The 25245-nt window shown below is 37.0% G+C and overlaps 1 protein-coding gene across 1 annotated transcript in view; it reads right to left on the bottom strand.

Annotated features, from left to right (window-relative positions):
- Nucleotides 1-25245, bottom strand: part of DMD (dystrophin) — a 1828382-nt gene that overhangs the window by 1182850 nt on the left and 620287 nt on the right. Inside the window, 1 exon segment of the mRNA XM_078146592.1 lies at nt 22550-22697. Coding sequence (XP_078002718.1) covers nt 22550-22697 — 148 coding nt within the window.

Below are 25245 nucleotides of genomic sequence, written 5' to 3'. Positions count from 1 at the left end.
TATTCAGAGGGATTCAAATTCCAGCTGTTACTCTTTGTGGTACCATGTGATGAGGATGGGATCTGGACCCCAAAAAAGGAAAAACCCTGGACTTTCTCACATGGCCAAATCTCTAGCTTTAGCCTGAGGCTATAATCCCATCAACTGGCCTTTCATTATGGCTATGCCCAAATCTCTCAATTCTCTGTTACCTTTAACCTAGCCTAGCCCTCCATTGTCTTACCTCCCTATGGCCCCAGCCACTTCCCACCCTTAATCCTAGCTAGGCTCCATTCTCCCTTGGCCATGTGATCCAGGTCCCTGACATTCTATTACCTCACAGTCCCAGTAAACTACTTGGCCACTCCTAGATCCCTCCCATAGTCCTTCTGTATATAAGCTGCTCAGGCTGTTATAATGTAGCCACTGCTCAGTTTTTTACAATATAGCCAATAGCTCATAGATTCTCAGATTCCTTAAGAGTCTGGCTAATATTGCGGATCTTTAATAAACCTTGTTTTTGGCTGAGAGAATGCTTGGGTCGAATTCTTGTAGGTAAGACCCGTGTGTTGTGATCTTGAGGTCCTAGCACTCCTAAGCCTCTAGACCTTATCACATGGACAAGCCACTTAACTTCCCATGCCTCAGTTTTCTCATATGAAAATGAAATTGGACTGGATATCTTTTGCAATCTCCTCCAACTCTTATCTAGCATACGTTTTTTTTCCATTATGCCAAATTATAATGAAATCAACTATTTTCTGTAAGCTATAGGTAATATTAGAAGTTCAAGAATTAGTCTAACAGTTTGCACATTATAAAAAAGTCTTACTACAACTGATATTCTTCCTGCAACAGCTATTTTAGAAACTAGTCATTTAAAACACAGTGTGCCATGATCATTTTTAGAAGCACTTGGCCACTGGGGCAACCCTGAGGCAAAAGAAAGAACAGGAATTCTTTTTGGCTATAAAAGTTTTTGTTTGCTATACATAAGGTAGTCCCTTTGTCCCAGATACCCATTATTTTCCCAAAGTAACACCTTTCCTGTCATGGAAACAGGGATACTTCCTTACTATATTTCCTCTTCTATTTAAGTACCATTGTATTCTGGGGCATTTTGCCATTTATTAAGTTTTTAAACTTTGCTCTTCTGTAAGCTGTTTAGGTCTCTCTCTCTCTCTTTCCCTCCCTCCCATTCCTTCTCAGCAAAAACAAATCTAATATTCCTTCTATTCCTTGTACACAACAGTCCTACAAACCTCATGATACTTAAGTCCCTAGGCTTCCTTCTGAAGGATTGTAAATGGCACACATTCTCAAAACTTGCCAATTCTGAACTCCACATACTGGCATTTGCATTAGCAATTATAACAGTTTAACACTACTTCCTCTCCCTTCAGAACAAGCAAGGGTTGGTAAGTCTGAACTGATCTGAACATACTTTGAAGGACATGTTTTCTGTGTTCTGTGACTGGCCATGTGAGCCATTTGTATATACCTAGCCAAATGCTTTGAATAGAATAGGTTCTTGATTAACATTTGTTGAATTGAGCTGAACAAGATTGCGATTAGAAGCTGTTCCTTTCATTTCTTATACTTGTAGTGATATAGTCTCATTAGCCAGGATTGCAGTTGGTTATGATGCAGTCAAATGTGGTTCAACCAAGGAGTACTATTAGAGACACAGTTGGTATAGTAGAAAAGATACTCTTTTGAGAATTAGAGGACCTGGGTATTATTCCCTCCCTTTCTTGGGGTGTTAATTTCCTCATCATTTGAATGAAGGTATTGGATGATATAACATCTTGTGTCTCTTTTAGTTCCAATATTCTATAGTTTCACTGCAAATTCCCCATTAATCCTGCAAGAGGCATCGGATCATGAGATCACAGATCTAGAGATACAAAAGTTATTATAAGGCAACTAGTCAAACCCCCTTTTTTACAGTTGTGCAAACTAAGGTTCAGAGAAAGAGTTCAAGTGACTCGTCCATGGTTACATATGTGCCTCGACAGTTTGGGATTGCTGGCAATCCCAAAATGTCAGGGTATAGGGTGGCATCCACCAGGAATGAATTCAGGCACTCAAACCATCTACCAGTGAAGTGGCAAGGTTTATTGTAATGCCATTAGTAACAGGAAAGGTTTCTAGTGAACCTGCAATTTAATGGGGGTGAGACTGATGCTTATAAACAAAAAGGATCAAAGAATCTGGACGGGATTAAGAGTGGTAAATAGTCTGAGGTGGGCCAGAAGCTACAGTGAAAGGACTATCCAGTAGGCTAATTAGGTGATCTAGATGGGATTAAGGAGTGGTCAGTATATTCCAGTAGTCTAAAGTGGGCCAAGAACCACAGTGAAAAGAATGTCAAGTAAACTAATTAGATGATCTAGGCAGGCTGGAGTGCATTGTGTGGAGGCACCAGTGATCTGGGCTGCTGAAAAGTATGGAAAAATACATGGTCTTTCACTTTTAGGGGTCCAGGTCCCATCACCCTATCAGAACCACTATATATCTGGGTTTTCTGCTCTCCCCTCCAACAGGGGTTGGGCTAGTTTTGTTGTTTTGTTTTTCCCCTGAAAGGTGACAAAGATGTATCTTGATTATTCCTAAGAGCCAGAGCTCAAGCTGTGCCTAACCTTGACAGCAGCTTCCCTGTAACCTCAGGCCATAGTGTTATGGCTTTCTGGTCACCAAAGAGCCCCCCAAAGCCCATCCATGTGTAATTGTGTCCTTAAGACCATTCCATTTGCCACAAACAGCCCTACTGACCAGACATTTTCCATATTGTGTGTACCCAAGCACTGGTCTAGCCTTATTGAAGGATATGCTATGGCTAAGTAAGTCTCTTTTCATTAAGTGTTAGATGACCTAAAAGTGCTTCATTTCATTCAAACATTGAACTTGAACTAATAAGAAACTGGCCTGAGGCAGCCTTGTTAGTTCAGAAGTGGTATTTGAACACAGGTACTTGGGTCCCAGAACCAATGCTATTGTGTCAAACTAGTTATCTAAGCCATAAAGAATTCAGCATTGAGATAATGTTCTACTTCTACTGGATAAGAAACAATGACCGATCTACATGTAAAAACAGCATAATACTCCCTTTCATCTCCTTACCTCAACTCCCACTCATACTGACTTGTTGGGTGACTAAGGTACCAATTGCTCCTTGGATTCTGAAGGCAACCCTGTAGATGACCATTTTTTTTCAATTTTTAAACATTTTTATTTAAAGTTTTTGACTTCCAAATTCTATCCCTCTCTCCCCTTCCTCTTTCTGAAGAGCTAAGCAGATTGTAGGTTATGCATGTGCTATTATGTAAAACACTTCCACATTAGTCATTTTGTACAAGAAGACTTAAATAAAAGAAAAAAGTGAAAGAAAGTGAAAAATAGCATGCTTCAGTCTGTATTCTAACAATATCAGTTCTTTCTCTGGAGGCAGACAGCATGCTTCATCATTAGTCCTTTGGGATTGTCTTGGATCATTGTATTGCTGAGAACAGCTAATGAACAATATTGCTGTTACTGTGTACAACATTCTCCTGGTTCTGTTCACTTCACTAAGCATCAGTTCATGTAAGTCTTTCCAGGTTTTTCTGAAATCATTCTGCTTGTCATTCCTTTTATAGCACAATAATATTCCATCACAATCATATACCACAGCTTATTTAGCCATTCCTCAGTTGATGGGCATCCCGTTGACTTCCAATTCTTAGCCACCACAAAAAGAGCTGCTATAAATATGCTTTTACAAATAGGTCCTTTTCCCTTTTTTGGATGATGTCTTTGGGATTTAGGCAGTGAGTAGTATTGCTGGATCAAAGGGTATGCTCAGTTTTATAGCCCTTTGAGCATAGTTCATGGGTCTTTTTCACATTAAATTCAAGTAGACTCCATTAGCCATTTTTAACAAATAACTCTACCATGGGAGAAATGTACTCATGACAAACTTTTTAGATTAATCTGCATTATTAACATTTTCTTCATCACTTTCTTAAGTCTAAACAATCAACAAAACAACAAATCTAACCCTGATTTGTAGCATTCACTGATTTCTGAGGTTTAGTTGTTCACACTTAAAAATTAAGGAGAAAGCCTTTTTGAGCTGGCTCCAATATACCCCAGGCATTAGTTCTTAGGAAAGACATTTAATCAAATGGCATAGACATGGCAGTATTTAAATTGCATTCTTCTCTGGACCCACCTCCCCACAAAACCAACAACAAGAAAAAAACTATAGAACATTCTCCTAAGAGACATGTAGAGCCTGTCTGGGGTGGGAGTGGTAGAGAGAAGCAAAGATAGCACAAATTTAAAATTCAGTGGTATTTAGGCACATGTATAGGGAACCTGTGTGGTCAAAGCTAGTCTTAAGTCCATAATTACATAGCCTCTATGTCCTTTCTCTCAGGAGTCCTCATAAAGTTCATTCTGATATGAGGCACTCTACGAAAATGCAGAAAGATTACCCAGAGTGGCTCTGTTGCAATGTTTCTGCCTCTGCCTGGCATATTAGTTAGAGCTTCCCGGTGTTCCCTTTATTATCTTCTTATTGTGGAGTCCCTCTGGATCCTGTCCATTAGTAGCTTCATCCACTAGCCTAGGGAAGAGTTGTCTTTATGTCTGTTTTTCTAGGCTGGCACTGCGATCAGTATACTAGATTTGGAGTCAAGAAAACCCAATTTCAAATCCTACTTGTGACATTTCCTGTTTGTGTGATGTTAGGCAGATGACTTTGTAGCCTCAGCTTCCTCATCTATAAAATTGGAACAAGGCCAGCCCTGTCATTCCAGGATTGTTGTCTGGAACAAATGAGTTAATGTGTTTTGCGAACCTTAAACCGCTATATAAATACTAGGTGTAATTTTTCTGTGTCCTTGTGAAGACAGAGTTTCTTTGGGAAATTTTATTTGCCTATGTTCCTAAGAACTCGAAGTCAGTTGGTGATATATTATTAACAGGGACAATTAGCATAGGTAGGTGATCAGTAATGAAGCTTGGCTTTCCAACTGCTGCCTGTGCTATTTTGAGATCCCTTGTTAGGGATAGGTCTTGGGGAACAAAAGGGAGTTACCTGGAGCCTGGACAAAGAAGAAAAAAATTCAACATACCCTAAAAACCTCCCCCACTCCAACCATTAGCTATTTCCCATTCTGAAACTCCAATCTTATCAAAAGCTCCGCTTTTGTTTTTTAGGCTGAAGGCTCCTATTAAAATTCAAATAGGTTACCTGTAGGGATAACAGTAATCCATCAGCATCATTAGCATATGCATGATTTAGCTCAGATTTATTAGTTGCCAACTAGAAAAGCCTGGGGATACCAAACAGAAAAAATTTTGATGGGGAGAGAGGATTGGGTAGCACCCAAAAGAATAAAGGAATAACACTGAGAAGTGTCCAAGGTAGTCAAAACATAACATAAACTGTTATGGTGTCTGGAGATGTTGTTGATGATAAACCACTTCTTAATTTTGCCTAGATCAGGTAGTCAGGTCTATTAGTCAAGTTCAAATATTTTTTTTTGGTAGTAATGTGAATATAAGTGGACAACTAGGTGGTAAAGTGGATAGAGCTTGGGACTTGAGTTTAAATCTTGCCTGAGATACAAACTGTGTGACCCTCGGCAAGTCACTTAACCCCAATTGCCTCCAAAAACAAAAGTCTTTGAGCATATATATGTACATACACACACACACACACACACACACACACACACACACACACACACATATATGCATATGTATTTTACCCCCTGAAAAGCTCAGTTGTTAAATATTTACAGCATATTTCTTTATTGCTCTATAAACATTTCTTGAGCTCAGGAGGAGTAGAAGGCTAAGAGAATGAAATCCTCAACAGACTAGAAGCTAATAATAATAAAGTGGCAGTTCTATAGTGCTTTGAGCTTTGCAAAATGCTTTATATACATTATCTCATTTCAGACCCTGATTACAGGTTACTTAATTCATTCTTCTTATTGTCCAGATGAAGAAACTGAGGCCTAGAGAAAGAAAGTTACTCACCCAAGTAACAGCAAGTAAATTTCAGAACTGGAGATTCAAACCCAAGTCTTCTGATTCCCAAGTCTGTGCTGTTTCCACTACACTATGCAGTATCTTCCCTTTGTTGTCTTCCCCCCCCCAATACCTTATTTCTTTGCTTTAATTCCTTTTTTTGCATTGTATCTTTTCTATTGTTTGTTCTTTCTCCCCATTCTTATCCTCCACTATAAAAAGCAAATACAGAAAGCGATAATATTATTTTAAATTCCCAGCAAGCACATTATTCATTTGAATAATGTTCTACATCTCCAACTGCCTATTGGATATTTCAACACTGAATGTCCCATAGGCATTTCAAACTCAACATACCCAAAACTAAACTAAACTTTCTTTCCCAAACCTCCTCTTTTCTAAACTTCCTTGCTTCTGTCCAGTTGACCAGGTTCACAATCTTGGCATAAATCTCATTTCCCCATGTCCCTCAACCCACATACCCAACAGTTACCAAATCTTATTTTTTACCTTCATGATATCTCTTACATTCACTCTCTTCTCTCTACTCTAGGGGTTCAGAATCATGTTTCCAATGCAAAGGATAAAATACATAGGATTACAAAGGAAAATAAAATTTTGTGGAAATAAAGATTTTTCCCCCTTATCTAAGTTTATAGACTTCCTAAAATTTATACAAGAAACTCTTGGGGTTCTGTAGACCCCAGGTTAAGACTCTATTTATACTACAAAGCACCCAAGATGGTCTTTGCTGAATTATTTTCCCTCAAGTGGCCAGGGGCTCAGTACTCATTGGAGTATAGTCCAATTCACTAGACATGTTTGGTTAAACAGATGTATCCTAGCTTTTAAAAGCTTTTGGAATATGCTCTTATTACTTTTAGGACTTATTTTTCCTATCTATCATTTTTGTTTTCCTTCAGTAAGCAAATAACATCCCAGAGAACATGTTTCGTTGGTCCAATTTAAGCAGTAAAATTCTGAAACCGAGGCAGTTTTTAAAGCAAAAATGACCCTATTTACAAAGAACTTGGTCACTCTGAAAAAAAAAAAAAGAAACCAATGATATTTCCAAAGTTTAAAATGATGAGTAAGTTCCATGAAAAGAATATTTGCTACCCAACAATGATTTACTATCTCTTAGAAGCTCAAGAGCACCTATCTCTGGAAAGCAGGCCTGCCAAAAGTTTCCTTTTTCAGACACTGAATTGGAATGCAAAGGGTAGATTTCTGTTTGGTTAACATGAATGACACACTAAATACATTTTGTTTTATTCTGTTGTTGTTTTTCACCCTTCATTTTTCAAGGACTAATGTTTTATTCTATCTTAATTGTGTATTAGGGAAGGGAGATGGGAACCGAATGCCTCTCTGTAAAACATGATATTAACCAAAGAAGCAATAACACAGCGTGTAATATGTTATAAAGAAACATTCATTTACATACAGATCAGGACTAATCAGAATTGATGTTATTGATATTAAATAATTTGGGTTTCATAAACAAATTGTCTTATGACACGAGAATTATACAGATGGAAACAAGCAAAAAAAATAAAGAATTAAGCCATTAAGATATTTGCATTGATGTACTATATTTCTTCATTTAGCGAGTGTTAATATATATTTTTTAAGAGTCCTGACCTGAAAAAAAGAAGTCAGGATCTTGTATTTGGACACTGATAAGTATTTGGATGCAGCTTTCTCTGGTAGACCTAGACAGTTCAGAGAACCACATAATTTGCTGTGCTCATAGGGATCATTCACTTCTCTGGAGAAGTGGTGTGAAGCTCAAATAGAAACTGGGGCTACTAAAGCATAAATAAAGATCCTCACATACTTGATAAGGGCGGGGCCCAAGCCAAGATCTAGGCCCTTTGCCCCAAAGGGAATCTGACTCACAGGCCCCAGACCCTCATCTCCCTTTGAAAGCCTTAGCTTTACCTTTTAATCTTATTCAGAAGTGCCCTAAAAGCCTTAGGCTCCCTCTTGTCTATAGGCCCCAGAAAGGCCTTCCTTTATTTCCTTTTGAAAGTCCTAGCCCCACCTTGATTTTGTGCAGATGCCTTTCAAACTTCTGCCTTCCTGTTCCTCCATTATCTATTCCCATTGTCTATTCAATCTCTCAGACCTCCCCAATTAGAATTGTTAGCTACACCCTTTACCCAACCCCCTTCTCTGGCCACCAAAGCTACTTTGGTATTTAAGATCCACCTTGGCCCTTATACAGGGGCTGAGAATCTCAGGCCCACAAGGCTGAAAACCTCTCATGCCCGCTCGACTTTACAGGTGTCGCCCGGCCAATATATTTTACCACTAATAGACTTTTCCTCTGGCTGAAGAAGATTTGAGTTGAATTCTTTCAGCCAGGGCCCGGTACCGCGATCTTGGGGTCCCAGCACCCCAAAACCCCTAGACCTCTTCATACTGACTTAGAAAATCACATATCCAGGCAACTACATGGTACAGTGGATACAGCATCGGCCCTGACTTCAAGAGGCCTTGAGTTCAAATCTGACCTCAGACACGTAACACTTAATAGCTGTGTGACCCTGGGCAAGTCACTTAACCCCATTGCCTAGCCAAAAGAAAAGAAAATAAAAACATATCAATATTACTTAAATTATATTGTACTTTTATTTATTTTGTTACATATTTCCCAATTACATTTTAATTTAGTTCCAGCTGCACTTGCAATATTGTAAACTTGTTTTTGACACTTCTGTTCTGGATGAAGGGGAAAAGCACAATAAATTTATAGATTAGAAAAATAATAAACCATCCTTATTTTACTTTTGTCTCATTCTACAAAGCTCTGGGCCTGGAGTAAGGAAGATGAGTTCAAATTTAGTCTTAGATACTCATTAGCTATCTCTGTGACCTTGGGTAAGTTATTTTGTGTCTGTTTGTCTCAGTTTCCTCATCTGTAAAATGGATATAATAATAATAATAATAATAATAATAATAATAATAATAATAATAATAATAATAATAATAATAATTAGCCAAGGTTATTATGAGTATCAAATAAGATACTATTTGTAGGCATCTGGCTTAGTTTCTGGCATACAGTAGTTACTTAATAAATGTTTGTTTCCTTCTTTCCGCTTTACAAATGAGGAAACCAAAGCCCAGAGAAATTATGGAATTTACTCAGGATCACACAGCAAGTAAATATCAGAGGCAACACTCAAATAAGGTTTCTTAAGTCCAGACCTCTTTTCTTTTACATTGTCTCACAATAAAGTATTTCCTCAAATCATTAAAGCTTTAGATTATTGAGAAATACAAAGGCTTTAAACTAGTCTCAGTAAATAATCCAAGAGGTAGTAGAAATATTAACTATAGCCACCTTTGCTACAGAAAGACAAGTAATCAAAATTATTCTTCCAATATTTTCCACCTTATTTTTACCAGTTATACTCTAAGGGCAATTCAAACAATTTTACAATGAGATGACCAGCAAAAATGACCTGTGAAAAATGGAAACTTTATACAATGATCCTAAGGGGAAAGAGAAAGTAACAGCCTCTCCCCATTTTCACTCAATTAACGAAAAGATGGAGGCCATTAATCAACTCCAACCCCCACTGAAAGTTAGAACTGACAATTAACCATTAGGTTTTTTTGTTTTGTTTTGTTTTTTGGAAAGTGCTGTAGGACTACAGCAATCCTGGCAAAATTGTGATGTCAGTCCTATTTGTTCTAGAGTTCTGTCTTCACTCTCTTACTTTTCCCCCACTCAATACATTTTACTGCTCTGATCCTTCCTTCCTTCTTCTGCCAGGCCAAGCCCTACTTGGTCATGGTTTGGGCTCTGATTGTCTCAGAGTGAATGTAAATAGTAATTGTTTTTGTTTTGGCCAGAAACTCTGAGGGTCTTCTCCAGAATGACTTTTTTTTTTTGAGTAGGTAAAAGTGGCCTTTCTCTGTCTCATTTCTTACCTAACCTCAATCACTGAATGGGCCTGGGAAAGACCTTACCTTAAAAAGGCCAAGGCCTCCCACTGCACCCAGAGCCATCTCTAGTCATCCTTATCTATTTCTTGCCCCTGGACCCAGAGGACTCCAGAGGAAAAAGTGACGCTGTTGACTTTGCACAGCCCTCCCTCACTTAAATCCAACTCTCTTGCCTGAAGTGGCATCACCTTCCTGATGTCAAGGTCCTCTTCAAACAACAACCTTCTGTTTCTTCTTTCCTCCCCTTAGGCACCTAGTGCAGGCTGCTGCTTTTCCTCTCCAACCCTTTCCTGGGGCAATAAGAGATAAACTCATTCACAGGAAGTATAATTGATTGATAAGTGCTTTTAATCAGTTCCAGAACTAAATGCTCTTTTTGAAATTTCAAGCAATCCCTGCCTTTTCAATCTTTTTGCACCTTACTCTTATCCACATACTCTGTGATCCAGTGTGATCCAAAGACTTTCTTTTCTGTTCCTGGAAGAAGACACTCCATCTCCTCATTATGCATTTTCCATGGCTGTTCCTATGCCTGGAATATATTCTCCACCCTCATCTCCCTCCACCTCTGGGCTTCTGCCTATTCCTTCAAGCACTAAAGGTGCTAAAATCCCATCTTAATAGAAAAGCCTCTATTGATCCTTCTTAATGCTATTGCCTTCGATCTATTCATATATCATTCATACTTGTTTTCCTCCCCTCATTAGACTGGGAGCCCCTTGAGAGCAGGGATTGTCTTTTGCCTTTCTTTGCACCTATAATACTTAGTATATTGCCAAGCACATAAAGGACAATTAATGCTTGACTGAGTTACTCCTAGGTCTATCTTCCTTTAAAAAGGAAACAAAACTTTAAGCCATAGTCCTTTTAATTGGAGAATCCAAGTATTCTTCTAGTTCAATGGGAGAGGAGAGAGCTAGTTCTGCTACCTCTGAGCAACACATTTAACTAAAGATTAGCCCTAACAGCAGTAATTAGAAAATTCTACTGCATGTGCAGAATTTGTTGCTGTTCAGTTGTTTCAATCTTGTCTGATTCTCAGTGACGGGAATGCTTTGCTTTTTTCTCTAGCTCATTTTACAGGTAAGGAAAGTGAGGCAATGGGTTAGGTGACTTTCCCAGGGTCACACAATTCGTTAGTTTGATCTCATGAAGAGGAGTCTTCCTAATTCTAGGCCCAGAGCTCTATCCACTGTGCCACCTAGCTGCCCCTGGGGAACACCATAAAATCTTATAGGCCTGAAGGAGATGTCCACTTTCTATGGTATTCAGAACACAAAGGGAGATCCTAAATGAGAACACTAGACTTTCACTATATTAAACAATGGTGGAATGCTCCATATGGATGCCAAAACATTTTTTGGCCTATTTGTAGCCTCTTATCTCTACATGAGTAGTGAGGTGGCTCCGTAGATAAAGTGCCAGGGCTGGAGTCAGGAAGACTTCTCTTCTTGTGTTCAAATCTGGCCTCAGATACTTAGCAGCTGTGTGCCCTGGGCAAGTGACTTAACTGTTTGCCTTGAGCTGGAGAAGGAAATGGCCAAACCACTCCAGTATCTTTGACAAGAAAACCCCAAATAGGGTCACAAAGAGACAGAAAGGACTGAAATAACTCAACGAGAATAACAACAACAATCTCTAAGGTTTCGGGCCACATGTGGTTGATAAGATTAACGAAATGCCGTCCCAACTAGCTGAGAAGTTGGGGTATCAGCAAAAGACAATTTTACACATTTCTGCAATGATATAAACACAAATAGGCCATACTAATACTTGTTTCTTTAAGAGCATCCTTGACAGGCTCATCCTGAAGTATCATTGCATTGCTAAATGTCTTCAAGTTGTTCATACCAATGCTACAAGTAAGTAAAATGTAAACAGTTAAATGTTAATTACTATTTGAATCTGTTTGAAGGGACATAGTCAACATCCTGTGTTACAGTATTCAACAGAGAAAATAAACAAAAATGTGGTGAAGTTAGAGATGACTTAATGAAACATTTGGCTTGAGCATATACTACTGCTGAAATAGTGGGCCATATTGACAGGACAACTAAACGTTGCAGAAGGGCTGGCACTAAGTCCTGAAGATATGATACAACATGTTTGGATAGGCCATCCTGAAAAGAATATCAAATCAAATCAAATGTTACATGAAAAGCTGAAAACTATATTTTGGTCTTTTTGGAAATAAGATGCCTTACTAAAAAGGACTTAGTTGTCTAGGACAGCAAAGCCATTATTCATTTACTCCCAGGGGAACTAAAACTCAGAAGCATGGTAACCACCTGATTATACTTTCACCTTAGTGAGAAAAAGCCACAATATCTATGGACAAATATAAAAACTAGAAAATATATATTTACTTACAGAAACATCAGTGTTTTAATATCTCATCAGTAATTATGTGTGTTACTTTGTTATACAGTAAACTTCTTATCAATTAACTCAATTTAATTTTGTGGTAACAAAACCACAATGTGTTTAAGCAAACCTTGTCTTGAAGGGAGCAAATCTTTATTTTTTTTATTTATTTATTGCTTTTTGGTGAGGCAGAGTTAAGTGACTTGCCCAGGGTCACATAGCTAGTAAGTGTCATGTGTCTGAGGCCACATTTGAACTCAGGTCCTCCTGATTCCAAGGCCAGAGCTCTATCTACTGTGCCACTTTTCTTTATTTTAACCATGTAGCTTTCATTTCAGTGAATGAACTTGAACTTTCGGCCTACCCTGACAATACCCAATGTCTGGAATTGTTCCAATTCTACCTTTGGTTTCACATTATGAATACTCATTTTAAAATCTTGCATTGCTCTATACTAACTTTTCCTTGACACTTTGCATTAACTTAAATTATCTCTGTTCCTGTGAGGTTGTTCAACACAAAGCGAGTAATGAGGCAAAAACAAAAGAAAATGTAGAGGCTTATATCTTCATCACCTCTCTGGCTTGGCTTGTTCTGAGCAGCTCAATGGAGTAACTTTTCTTTTTTTTACACAAAGGTGTCACGAAATAGAGAGGCAGATGCATGAAACATTTCCCTTAAGTGATAGGGATTCTTTTTTTCCAAAAAAGAGACAAAGTTGTCATTAGGACCTGATTGGCCCCTGCTTTCCTTAATGCATATTGCTTGTCACCTAAAAGTATAAAGTCCTACCCACAGGCCTCTCAGACTTGCTGGGTGCCTGAAAAGTACCTCCTCAACTTCAATAAACTGCCCTGCTTACTAGACATAAATCCATAATTCAGCAAGGTGGGTATCATCTACCCAAACTAAAGCTAAGTGCAATTATATACTTGTTGCATATCTGTGCCGTGCTATGACAAGGTAAACTGCTCTACAACTTAGGAGTGCCTGATTTCATCTCTCAGATTGAATCAGAAGTATCAGAGTTTTCTCTAAACACTTGGATCTACCAGTCTCTCAGCACATAATTTTTTTTTTGGTTAGGCAATGCTGTTAAGTGACTTGCCCAGGGTCACACAGCTAGTAGGGGTTATGTGTCTGAGGCCACATTTGAACACAGGTCCTCCTGAATCCAAGGCTGGTGCTCTATCCACTGTGCCATCTAGCTGCCCCCACTGATTTTTTAAAGACAAAAACAAGTCTTTCTGCCACCATTTTTTTTACATCTAGCAACTGTAGGCTTTTCATCAAATACATAACTAATTATTTTAGAATTTAGAAAGTTCTATTATAGCTCCTAAGTAGGTGCTGTATATGATGAAAGACATGATATAATTTATAATACTTAAAGAATGACAAATTCTCTTGCACTGGACAAACCTAAAAAAAATACATTTCCCTTCAGATTATATACATATATACACACATACATGTGTATATATCTGCATATACAGACACAAATATATATGTATATAAGTATATACATACATATGTGTATATATACATAATATATATATGCACATATAATATATATGTATTTCAGTGGGACACTATTGTACCCTAAAGATGACAATTCTTAAAACTCATTTTCCTCAGAAAAGGAAAGACAGTCTTTTAATAACACTTAATTTTAATACTACTTTTTTCTTCCCTTGGACTAGTATGGCATTTCAGAAGAGAAAATAAGAAATCTATTTTAAATTGAAATATATAGAATAACTATGCAAAGAATTATCACAATTATGTATACTGTACAATGCTATAAAATATGTCATGATTTGGAATTTTGTACATAGTAATACATAAATATAAAATACAAAAATATGTTTCTACATAGGAAAGATAAAAGTTAACTGCTTTCATTGAAAGTGCTATCAGTATGACCTAGCCAAGAAAAAGAGTAGGAAAAAAAAAGAGGACAAAGAAGATGAAGATGTAATAAGACACCTAGTTGAAATAAGATAGATCCTGGCACATTTGGTTACAAGGACTGAGTGTGCTCCTAAAATCACACAATATGTAAGATTATTCCATCACAACTAACACAATTGGGTGGGTAGGTAAGTGGGGTGGGGGAGGAGTGTACATTTCCTTATTTGCCTAGGACACAGATATAAACTTTCAGTTTTAAAGCCCAGTAGTGTCTGCGCAAAGTCCAGCACCATAAAGTAAGCCTTGGGGTGGACGGGGTAGAGGGGAGTGGGAATGAATACCCCTAAAGAGGGGAGAACAGGCTTAGCTCAGTAATGGTCAAAGCTCCTGTGGGGCTCAGTGCGGTTGGATAGGGCCCACTGGGCTGTCAGTTGTTGTTATACTTCTGGCTTGGACCAAAACAAACTTGAAGCATTAAAAGGAAGAGCAATGATATTCCTGTAGCAGTATTGGACAGATGAGTTTTCAGGTTTTAACTACACATTGTCTGTTATGATATTAATACTCCATAGTACAGACTCCTTAAAATTCCTTTTTACAACACAAAATAAAGTTGCTTGTTGTTTTTTTTATACAGTGGTGGGTAGGACTTAATTGTGCAGACATTATACACTACACGTTACTGAGCAGTAAGAACATAGTAACGCTACAGGATACAACAGAAAACTAATTAACTTGCACTAACACAGCTACCTTATGCCTAGAAAAAGGCAGTTCATCCTGTCACCCACAGCATATTGCAGTTTCTCTCCTTGTATTTATTTTTATAAGTATTGACTTAAAGACCTTAAAAAAGTTCTGTTGAGAATGATCATGTTCTGTTTATATCCTACAGCTTGTCTAAATATGCTTTATGATAAATACAAGGTCTTATGCCTACACATGAAAGTATTGTCAAATAAGTTCCGTTAATTGTGAATGTGGTTCATTAAGCAGCAGGGTCTCATAAAATAAACAAGCTCCCATTCTAATAAGAGACAGGATGTTCAGCTCTTTTAAATGCTTTGCCAAATGGGGATTTTATCGTTTCCGTCAGTTTCATTTATTAGCTATATGTCCCCAAGGGAGAAAGGCAGCAGAGCATAGTAGATGGAGAACTAGCCTCAAAACCAGAAAGACCTGGGCTTAAGTCCCATTTTGACACATACTGGTTGCACCCCTGAGCAAATCACTTAACCTCTTAGTACTCTAGGTAACTTTCTAAGTTACAGAGGTGTCTACCTGTTTTGGTAGTGGGAATTTTCTCAATTAACCTATATAAATCCAGTCTTGATAAGTCCCATTCTTAATAATAATTTGCATTTGCATAGCACTTTAAAGCTTGCAAAGAACTTTCCAAATATTACTGCCCCTGCATCCCATTTTACAGATTAGTAAAATGAAACAGATGTAAGCTCTATGAATAATGAGCTATGTGAAATTTCTGATTTATTCCCAATAGCACTGCCATTTGCAGATTAGTAAAAAGAAGCAGACAGAGGCTAAATGACTTGCCCAGAGATCACACAGCTGTTAAGCATCTGAGACTGGGATGTGAATTTGAGTCTTTCTGACTTCAAGTGCAGCATTCAATTCACTGTACCACTTAGGTGTCCTTAAATAGCCTTTGCTGATAAAAAGAAGCTGCCCCATGCAAAATATTGGACTTGGGGTCAGCAGAAACCTGAGTTCAAATCCTATTTCTGACCTATACCTGGGTGAACATGAGCAAGTCACTTTACTTCTGGGACCTTAGTTTTCTTATCTGTAAAATCTTGTTAATGCTAACTGTATTACCTACTTTATTGTTATTTTAAAGATCAGATGAGCTAAAGTATGTTACATGCTTTTGAAAACCCTAAAGTGCTATACAGGGTGTCCCCATAATCTTTGTACCATTTTAAGAAAACTGCTTAGTTTCCTTAAATTAAAAAAATATATAGGTATAAATGTTAGCTAATATTATTTTTCATTATTGCTTATTATTGTTGTTTGTTGTTGTTACAAATCTACAAGCACTTAGTAATCAAAGTGCTGGCTATTTCATGTAGCTAGTAAGTTAAATGACTCTTTTCCCTTCATCTTTCATGACTATGGTAGTGACAAAAACTCCTTATATCTTCAAACCATTTAATTTGGTTCTGATTATTTGAATGCTTAATGCTAAAAACACTTTTAACCTCAATGATCCCCTGAAACGGTCCCTAGAGTACAGTTTCAACACTGCTTGCTTAGAGCAATGACAGATTAAGCGATTTGCTTAAAAAAACCCACTTGAAAAAAACTGGGTTCAAGTGGGTCTTCCTAATTATGAATCTGTGTTCATTCATTTCAATTGTGTTCAACTTCTTGTGACTCCAGTTGAGGTTTTCTTGGCCAAGATACTGTAATGGTTTGCCATTTCCTTCTCTAGCTCATTTTATAGATGAAGAAACTGAGGCAAATAGGGTTAAATACCCTGTCCAGAGTCACACAGCTAGTATCTGTAAGAGGCCAAATTTGAACTTGAATCTGCCTGCCTCCAGGACTGGTGCTCTATTCATTGTGCCCACTTAACTGCCTTCAGCAGCTATTTGAACTTAGTTTTCTGTATCATATGGCCTCTCTATATAAGGATGTTAAAACAAAATGAAACAAGAGGATAATAGAAATAACAGATGAATTTTAAGAACCTCCACCCATGTTGTAGGCAATGACTGTACATCAAAAATATCAATCTAGTACATGAACATGGAGGTTAATCACTTATGAAGACCATTACTGAAGAAAGTAAAATAAAAGTAACTGATTAGTACAACCTGTGGAGAGGATATGTTGGCACATTCTTCTTATAATTCTTCATGCTTTTCTGAAGCATATAACAGGTTTTATATACTTTAGTTCTAGAAAAATGACAAATGGGAAAACGAGCTCAGCCTAATGGGTGTGCTTTATATACATGGCTTGAATTGCCCAGAAAGGATTATGTTATTTTCCATGTAGATTTGTCAGCTATCCACAGAGAGATATGATAGTGGAAGAAGAAAAATATAGAACTATAATGGAGTAGAAGAATTTGCCAGATTTGGTTTTCTCTTTTAAGGTGATGCAGATGAGTTCTAGGATATACATTTCACTTCTAAAAGGTAAGAATGATAGATAATACTGATGTGAAACAAAAATATGAACAGAAATATTATTGCTTTTGAATCCACTGATAGTTTTTGATATACATACATGAGACACTGTAAACCCCGATGAAAAGCTCCACAACAACACTGTGAGGTGGGTACAAGAAGTGTTATCCCCATTTTATGGATGAGAAAATTGAGGCTCATTGAGGTTACATGATTTGTCTATGTTTTCAGAGCTGGCAAGTAGAAGAGATAAAATTACAGAGATCCAAGTTCAAATCTCAAGTATTGTACCCTCTTCATTATGCCATGCTTTCTCATACATACATACATACATACATACACACACATTCACACACACACACATATATATATACATACACACATACACACATATATATGCATACAAATGTGTGTGTGTGTGTGTGTGTGTGTGTGTGTGTGTGTACATATATATATAAAATTTCCTGGTTGGAAACTAAACATTCTCCATAGCGCGTGTGACTTGAGAAAAGCTTAATAAGCTGCTTAGCTCTTTTGCCGAGTTAGCCATCTTATAGCTGCTGAATGTCATTTATCCTGTCTGTTGTTATCTTTCAGCAGGCCAAATTTATGTTGCATGCCTTTAAATTTGTTCTGCACTGAATCTAGGTCTTCAAGCAAAGAAGAGGAAGGAAGAGCTGTATTCAAATCCTGACTGTGACAAATAATGCTATTAAGGGGAATCAGTCAACCTGTCAGGCTTCTAGCTTACTCTTAGAGACTGTAAGTTACAGATGGGTTGCTGATATGTATATATGAGTGTGGAATATGTATGTATGTGTGTGTATATATTTATATGTATGCTAATATGTATTTAGTGTACAGGTGTGGTATGTCTATGTAGATAGTGATATCGATGCATGTCATTCTGACAAGAATGTATAAGCATAGCCACCAGAAGGGTCAAGTTTTTAAAAACCTATTTCCACATTACTCATTCTACAAAACACATATCCATTATTCTTCAATGAATCCAAAAGCAAAATTATTATTCAAAGGGACATCACTGATAACATTGCTTAGCAGTCAGTCAAAAATAAACTTCTGTCAGTCCTGGGAAAGGATGAGATGTTTGTCACTTGCCATGATTAGCTATCTGACCTTTTCACTTAAACATTGAAAATAAAACACTGGTATTTCCTCAGTGCTTTATTTATTAAGAAAAAACTAATGCATGATGGTAGCAAAACAAAACAAAATAAAAAAATAATGGCAGCTAAGTGCCAAAGTAGATAGAGTGCCAGATCTAGAATCAGAAAGATCTGAGTTCAAATCTGGCTTCAGATACTTACTTGTTGTGTGACCCTGGGCAAGTCACTTAACCTTGTTTGCCTTAGTTTCCTCATCTGTAAAATGGGCTGGAAAAGGAAATGGCAAACCATTCCAGTATCTTTGCCAAAAAACACCCCAAATGGGGTCATGAAAAGTCAGAACATGACTGTAAAATGACTAAACAATACACATACCTTTACAGAGTAGGGTTCTTTGAAAATATCTACAATTATGATGACAAGTCCAAAGTCTTTCATATTTTTGTTGCATTGGACAAAGGTTTTAACTGTGAAGTTTAGAACAGAATTTATAATAAAGTATTTAAATTGTTTAGAACTTTATTTTTTATTGCCATCTCTTCAGGATTCCCTTTCCTGTCTATTGTATAATACTAAATTGGAATATCCTGAATTTCTCTGACCTTGGAAGATCAATGCTAATTAGGAATGCTGCAAAGAAATCATATCTAGAGCTGGAAGAGATCTCACAGAACATGTTGTCATTTTACAAATGAGGAATCTAAGGCCCATGGTGCTTAAGTGACTTGCACAGGGCCATATAGGCAATAAATATCAAAAGTGGGATTTGAACCCAGGTTCCAGATCATAGTACTAAGGCTCTTTCCAGTGTTCTTGATGTTCAAATCATTACAGGGGACACTGGATGCTCCATTTTTTGTTTAAAATACATTTTAGTCATGTCAACTTTTATTTTTATGCCACAATTATCTTGTGGGGGTAGGAAAAGGAAATATTCTTCCCCACTTCAAAATGAGCTCTTCCCTGTGACCAAAAACAAACTGAGCAAAAATATATGATTCTTTGACTACATTTGACACTATAAATAAACAACATTCTGCCTTGGAGTCCTTCACCTCTCTGCTATGAGGAGGCAGTTATGTTTTATTATCGATTCTCCAAAACTCTCATTGGTTTTTTATTTAGTTTGGTTTCCTTTTAATGATTTTGCTTGTTTATGTATTTATGTACAATTTGTGTACTGGAGGCTGGAACTCCCTATATCTGCCAGATGGGCCAAGTCTGAAACTCAGGAGATCCCACAGCCAATCTAGCTAATCAGCAAGGAAGTCTGACCTCCTCCTTTTCCCAGATAGGTAAGCTTACCCCTGCTTAAGCAACTGGGGGCTGGGGGCTTTAGCCTTTAGGGGGACATTGAATAATCTTAGCTCACTACAATTCAGAATTCCTTGAACTCAAGTGATCCACCAGCATCAGCCACCCCAGTAGCTGGGATTGATTCCAGGCTCAGATTTTTTTCATGATTTTTTTTTTAATTTACATTGCGATAGTCATTAGGTCAATTGTTCTTTTTGGTTCTGCTTATTTTCAGAGTCAATACAAATCTTCCCATGTTTCTTTTAATTTCTTATATTAATAATTTCTTGCTTTACAATACTATTCCATTATATTCATAATATTCCCTCTCATTTTCTCCATTGCCTCCCCCACTGACTTCCTGTCTTGGAGACTCTTCTATGTCTACTTCTTTGATTTGGAACTTCCTCTCCTTGACCACCACTTCAGAAAAAGCTCTAGTCTTGCTACACTTTATGGCTTACTCCCCAATAGACTTACTGATGCCTTTACAGCTAATCATTACCAGATCTACCCCTCTCCTCCTCCTGCCCCATAACTTGCTAGATGGGAACCTTTCATCATCCCTTTAATTATCCAGGCTGACGTGCTGAGCCATGGCTACCATTCCTCTTTGTGTGTTATCTTTCCCAATTAGAATATAAGCTCTTTGACAGCAAGGACCATCAGCTTTTTTTATTTATAACCCTCCCAACTCCCCAAATTTGCAAAAAATTTGGTCCAAAGAAAGTGCTCATTTATTGTTTAGAATGATTTTTTTTTCTCCCATTTCATTCATCATCTCCACCAACATTTAAATAGTATCTACTATAGGCCTGGCACTGTGCTAAATACTTTACCAATTATCATCTCATTTGATCCTCATAACAACCCTCCAATGCAGATAAGAAAACTGAGGTAAACAAAAGTTAAATGTCTTCCCCAAATTTGAACTCAAGTCTTCCTGACTCCAGGCCCAGCACTCTAGCCACATTTTACCACTTAGTTGCCCTCAGTCAATGAGTACCTCTACTATTCTTCTGTCTATAATTGACAGAGACTAAATTTTAGTTGTTCGATTCCTTAACAAACACCAGTTGTACAAAGAGCATGAGGTGTACTTACTACTACTTCCAATTTGCTTGAGACTAGGGAGAAGGTTCAACATTTAACTTTATTACAATTACTTTGAATTAATTTCTCTTCAATAATGTAGCTATTTAATATTTCCTTTAATTTAGTGGCTTCCAAACATTTGGTTTTACCCCCTGGGGGACTAGAGAGCTATTGTAAGATGCCCTTAAGTGCATATATAAAGTACCAAGAAAATATACAGCATGACTCTGCATATATATTTTTTGTTCAAATAAGTATTGGGGCAGCCAGGTGATACTGTGGATAGAGCACACAACTTGGAGTGAGAAACACTTGAGTCCAAATCCTACCTCAGACACTTACTAACTCTGTGAGCCTGAGCAAATCACTTAACCACTCTGTGCCTCAGTTTCCTCAACTGTAAAATGGAGATAATAATAGCACCTATATCACAGAGTCATTGTGAGAATCAAATGTGTTAACATACATAAAGCACTTTGCAAACTTCAAGGTGCTATATAAATGCTAGCTATTATTAGTAGCCAGGAGATACTAAATTGTTCACTAAAACAAATGCATTTAAAAACTTTACTGAACTGTTCATAGTAGTATCAATCGCCACCCATTATCTCAAGGAGTAGACTGTATTAATTTCAAATATATATATATATATCTATGTATATATATATATATATATATATATCTGTATATACATATATATATATATGTACATACATACATGTATATATGTATGTACATACATATATATTTATGTATACACACACACATACTCACACACACATATAAAAGAAGTTCTTATCCTATAATAGATTAGAAACTACTTTCCTAATTTGCTTTTAATCTTTATTTTCTGTGATTCACCAACAATCCACAATTCTTATCTTTTTTTGATAACTGCTACCTGAATAGCTTGAGCTAAAAATGTACTTAACACATTATTCAATAAGCACAATTTTCTTTATGCCTGAATCAAATAATTCATGATCTTAATTGTCAAGCTACTTAATCCAAATTACCTTTATCAACATATTCAAAAGACTCACATAGATAAAATTCATGAGGTCACAGCCTTCAATATTGTCCACTTTCTCTTCTCCACCAAAAGAACCACAGAATAAATATAATCTGTTGACACTACACTGTTTTAGCTTGTGAACTATTTCAGAAAATCAGATAGGATATATTGTAACATGACAAATTTTTTTAAAGATTGAGCTATAAGTGTAACCAGCTTTCTGTATAAAATATAATTACTACAGATACTGTAAGAGATTCTCTCAGAAGTTAGATTCTAATCCTAACACCTCTGTTATAAAATTCCATTCTTCCAGAAATTATTTATACTGCCAAAAGATTTCCAGTATATAGCTAAATACAACATAGATTTCTCACCATAACATGGAAAACCAAGAACTTGGCCTTTACTTTAACCTTGCTCTCTACTAGCATTATAAACATAATGATACTGGCTATAACTTATAACATGTCAAAAACATCAGAATTTCTGGTTTTGACACTCTGACTAGTCTGAACTTGAATGAATTTAAAAGCCATCAGGATTTATAGTAGTTAAATAGTCTAAATGCCTTTAAAAAGAAAGACAATATGGAAAATAGATTGCCCAAAACTTACCTTAAGGTACCATCTGTATTTAGCATCATCCAAGTTATCAGGATGCTTTGTCTTATCTAGAAACTGTTCTGCTTCTGTTAGCCATTGGTTAAATATCTTCATATCATAATGAAAACGCCGCCATTTTTCCACAGATCTGTCAAACCTCCTAGCAGGGAAAAAATAGGGACCATGAGAATGAAATGAATCTTACGAATAAAAGAATTTTTATAGTTGTTCATTCCATTGACAAGGACATTATTATTTTGTATTTTTATGTGTACCTTAAAGAGAAACCTACTTGTTGTTTCATGAACTCAATATTTTATTTCCCACCTCCTGCCTTTGTGTTTCCTGTATCTGATATACAGTCTATTCTCACTGTCACATCTTAGGAATCCTTAGCTTCCATTATGGGCTCACTGAAAGAGAAATTACAGACCACTGAGCCCAAATTTTTCATTTTACAGGTGAGTAAAATGAGAGGTTGAGTGACTTGCCTGGAGTCAAACAGCTGATAAGTATCAGAGACATGACTTACACCAAAGGCTTCCTGACTCCAAGTCTGGTATTAGATTATACCACTCGGTTTTGCAATAAAATTCAGAGGTAGAATTTGAACCCAGGTGATCTGACTCCAGAGCCAGTATTTTGCCACTAATGTATGTGGTCTATAAGACCTGGTTCAGGTACTACCTCCTACAGGAAATCTTTCCTGATTCCTCTTCATTAATAGTTACCCCTTCCTTGCTTTGTCTTTTATTTGTTTACACTCTATATTCCCTAATAGAATGTATATTACTTGAGGACAGGTACTATTTTTCATGTCATTTTTTAATTCCCATTCGTAGCACAGGGCCCTGCACATTTCAAGTGCTTAGTGAACTTTTGTTGAATTGTTGAAACAATAATCTTCATTGAGTGGGAAACGACTACAACTAGAAAGGATTTCCCTTTCAATTTGAAAACACTTCTGGAAGGAAATAAAAATTACTTTGTAGTGCTTTTCTTCCCTATGAAGATTGTTTTGTTTTGAATCTTCCCCAATCTTGATAGTACTATATTACATTAAATTGTTTGGGTAGTCCATTCATTTAATTCTAATTTAAAAGGATTTGGGAAGCAAAATCAACTTATAAAATAAAGTCTGTTTTGTGTCTATGGTAATACTGGAAGTGTTTTCATTAAGATCCTTAGGCATCCAGGGGCTATGAAGACAAATTATATCTAATTCATATGCTAGGTTTAGATGTAAGCAATTAACCAACTAATTGGTTATACTATAGTCTGAGCTGGGCAGTGAGTCTCCCTTTACCCTTTATTTTTTATTGTATCCACTAACATTTTTAATTAGGATATGGAAGAGACTCATTTAGTACAATGAGCTTATGATTCAGAAGATGAAAATGTCAAGAAGCATCTAACTGATCATCCATATTTAGGCCACGGGAAAGACCTTAGATTTGAAAGACAGCTTAGAAAAGGGTTCAAATTCTGATTTGGTTAGCCTTATCAGGCTTCTTTGGGACCTGGTTGAACAAGGAACCAAACTTCTAGAATTGATCTGTGTTTTTAGGTTCTATGGTGGTTTGGTTCATTAGAGGCATTATATGGTTGCTTACATGTGAATCCCTATCAGATGCAGTGGGGGACTGGCCACTGAACCCAGTTGTTATGAGCATGCATTCTGGAAAAATTATGATGATGTATATAATATTAGTGCTTTGGAGAGACTTTGGAGCATTCACAAATATTTTCTAACTGGATCTGATATCTTAAGCACAGGGTGAGGAAGAAGCTTGGAGATTGACTAAATAGTTTAAGTCATCTTCAGCTCCCCTCCCCTTTTTGGGGGGTTGAGTTCTTTTCATGTAGCTTCTTTCTGACTTATAATGTCTGGTGATAAACAATATTATATAAGAAAAGAGACCTCCGGCCATTGTCCCACTGAGGTCAACACGTAGCCTGTGAATATAGGCCTCTCCCTGTACTTTGCCTGCTTCAGAATTTATTCTTTTAAGTGGACAATATTGGAGGCTCTGATCTTGTGAATTTTGAAAGGTCAGTAGAGCATACCATATGGGAGTCTGGGGGTCTAGAAGTCTAGGACGTGAGTCCATGGCAGGTTTTGTGCCTAGCTCAGCACCAATACTCAAAGGAGTAAATAGCTATTTCCAGTGACCCATCATAGCCATAGCTGAGACAAGAACTCATCTGGAAGCAAGGGATGTGTACTTGATACTACCAATGTGATGTAGAAGGTAAGCTAAGCCTGAGCCCAAACTCCACAGACACCTAAGAGGTATGAGGAAGAATGTGCCCTTGATGGATCAGGAAAAATACGTATACTTTTGTTCTTGTTCTAGCTTTGAAGCAAATATCCCATTGTAAAAAGTAACTGATGTTAACTAGTACAATGGAATTGTGGTACTATTCACTGGTGGCTAACAGTATTCAAACAATACACTAGGAATACCAGTTCAAACTAATAGCGCGGAGAAGAGGCATTCGAACCCTTCAGGGTCAACCCTAGAGCTCTAAGAGAAAGATGCAGCTAGGCTGGCAATGGCATAGTGAGTCCAGACTATACATGCTACATAGATTTCTAAATATTTAGATATTTTAAATATATGTTGAAGGCAATGACTATGAAATCTCAGAGTCATCAAAATTCTCCATTAGCTTGACGATTTGGGTTTTGACAATTGCAAACTAAA

Source organism: Phascolarctos cinereus, unplaced genomic scaffold, assembly GCF_003287225.1.
Source record: "Phascolarctos cinereus isolate Bilbo 61053 unplaced genomic scaffold, phaCin_HiC Scaffold_726;HRSCAF=1367, whole genome shotgun sequence".
Taxonomy (NCBI): Eukaryota; Metazoa; Chordata; class Mammalia; order Diprotodontia; family Phascolarctidae; genus Phascolarctos; species Phascolarctos cinereus.
This window is presented reverse-complemented; position numbering and strand designations above follow the sequence as displayed.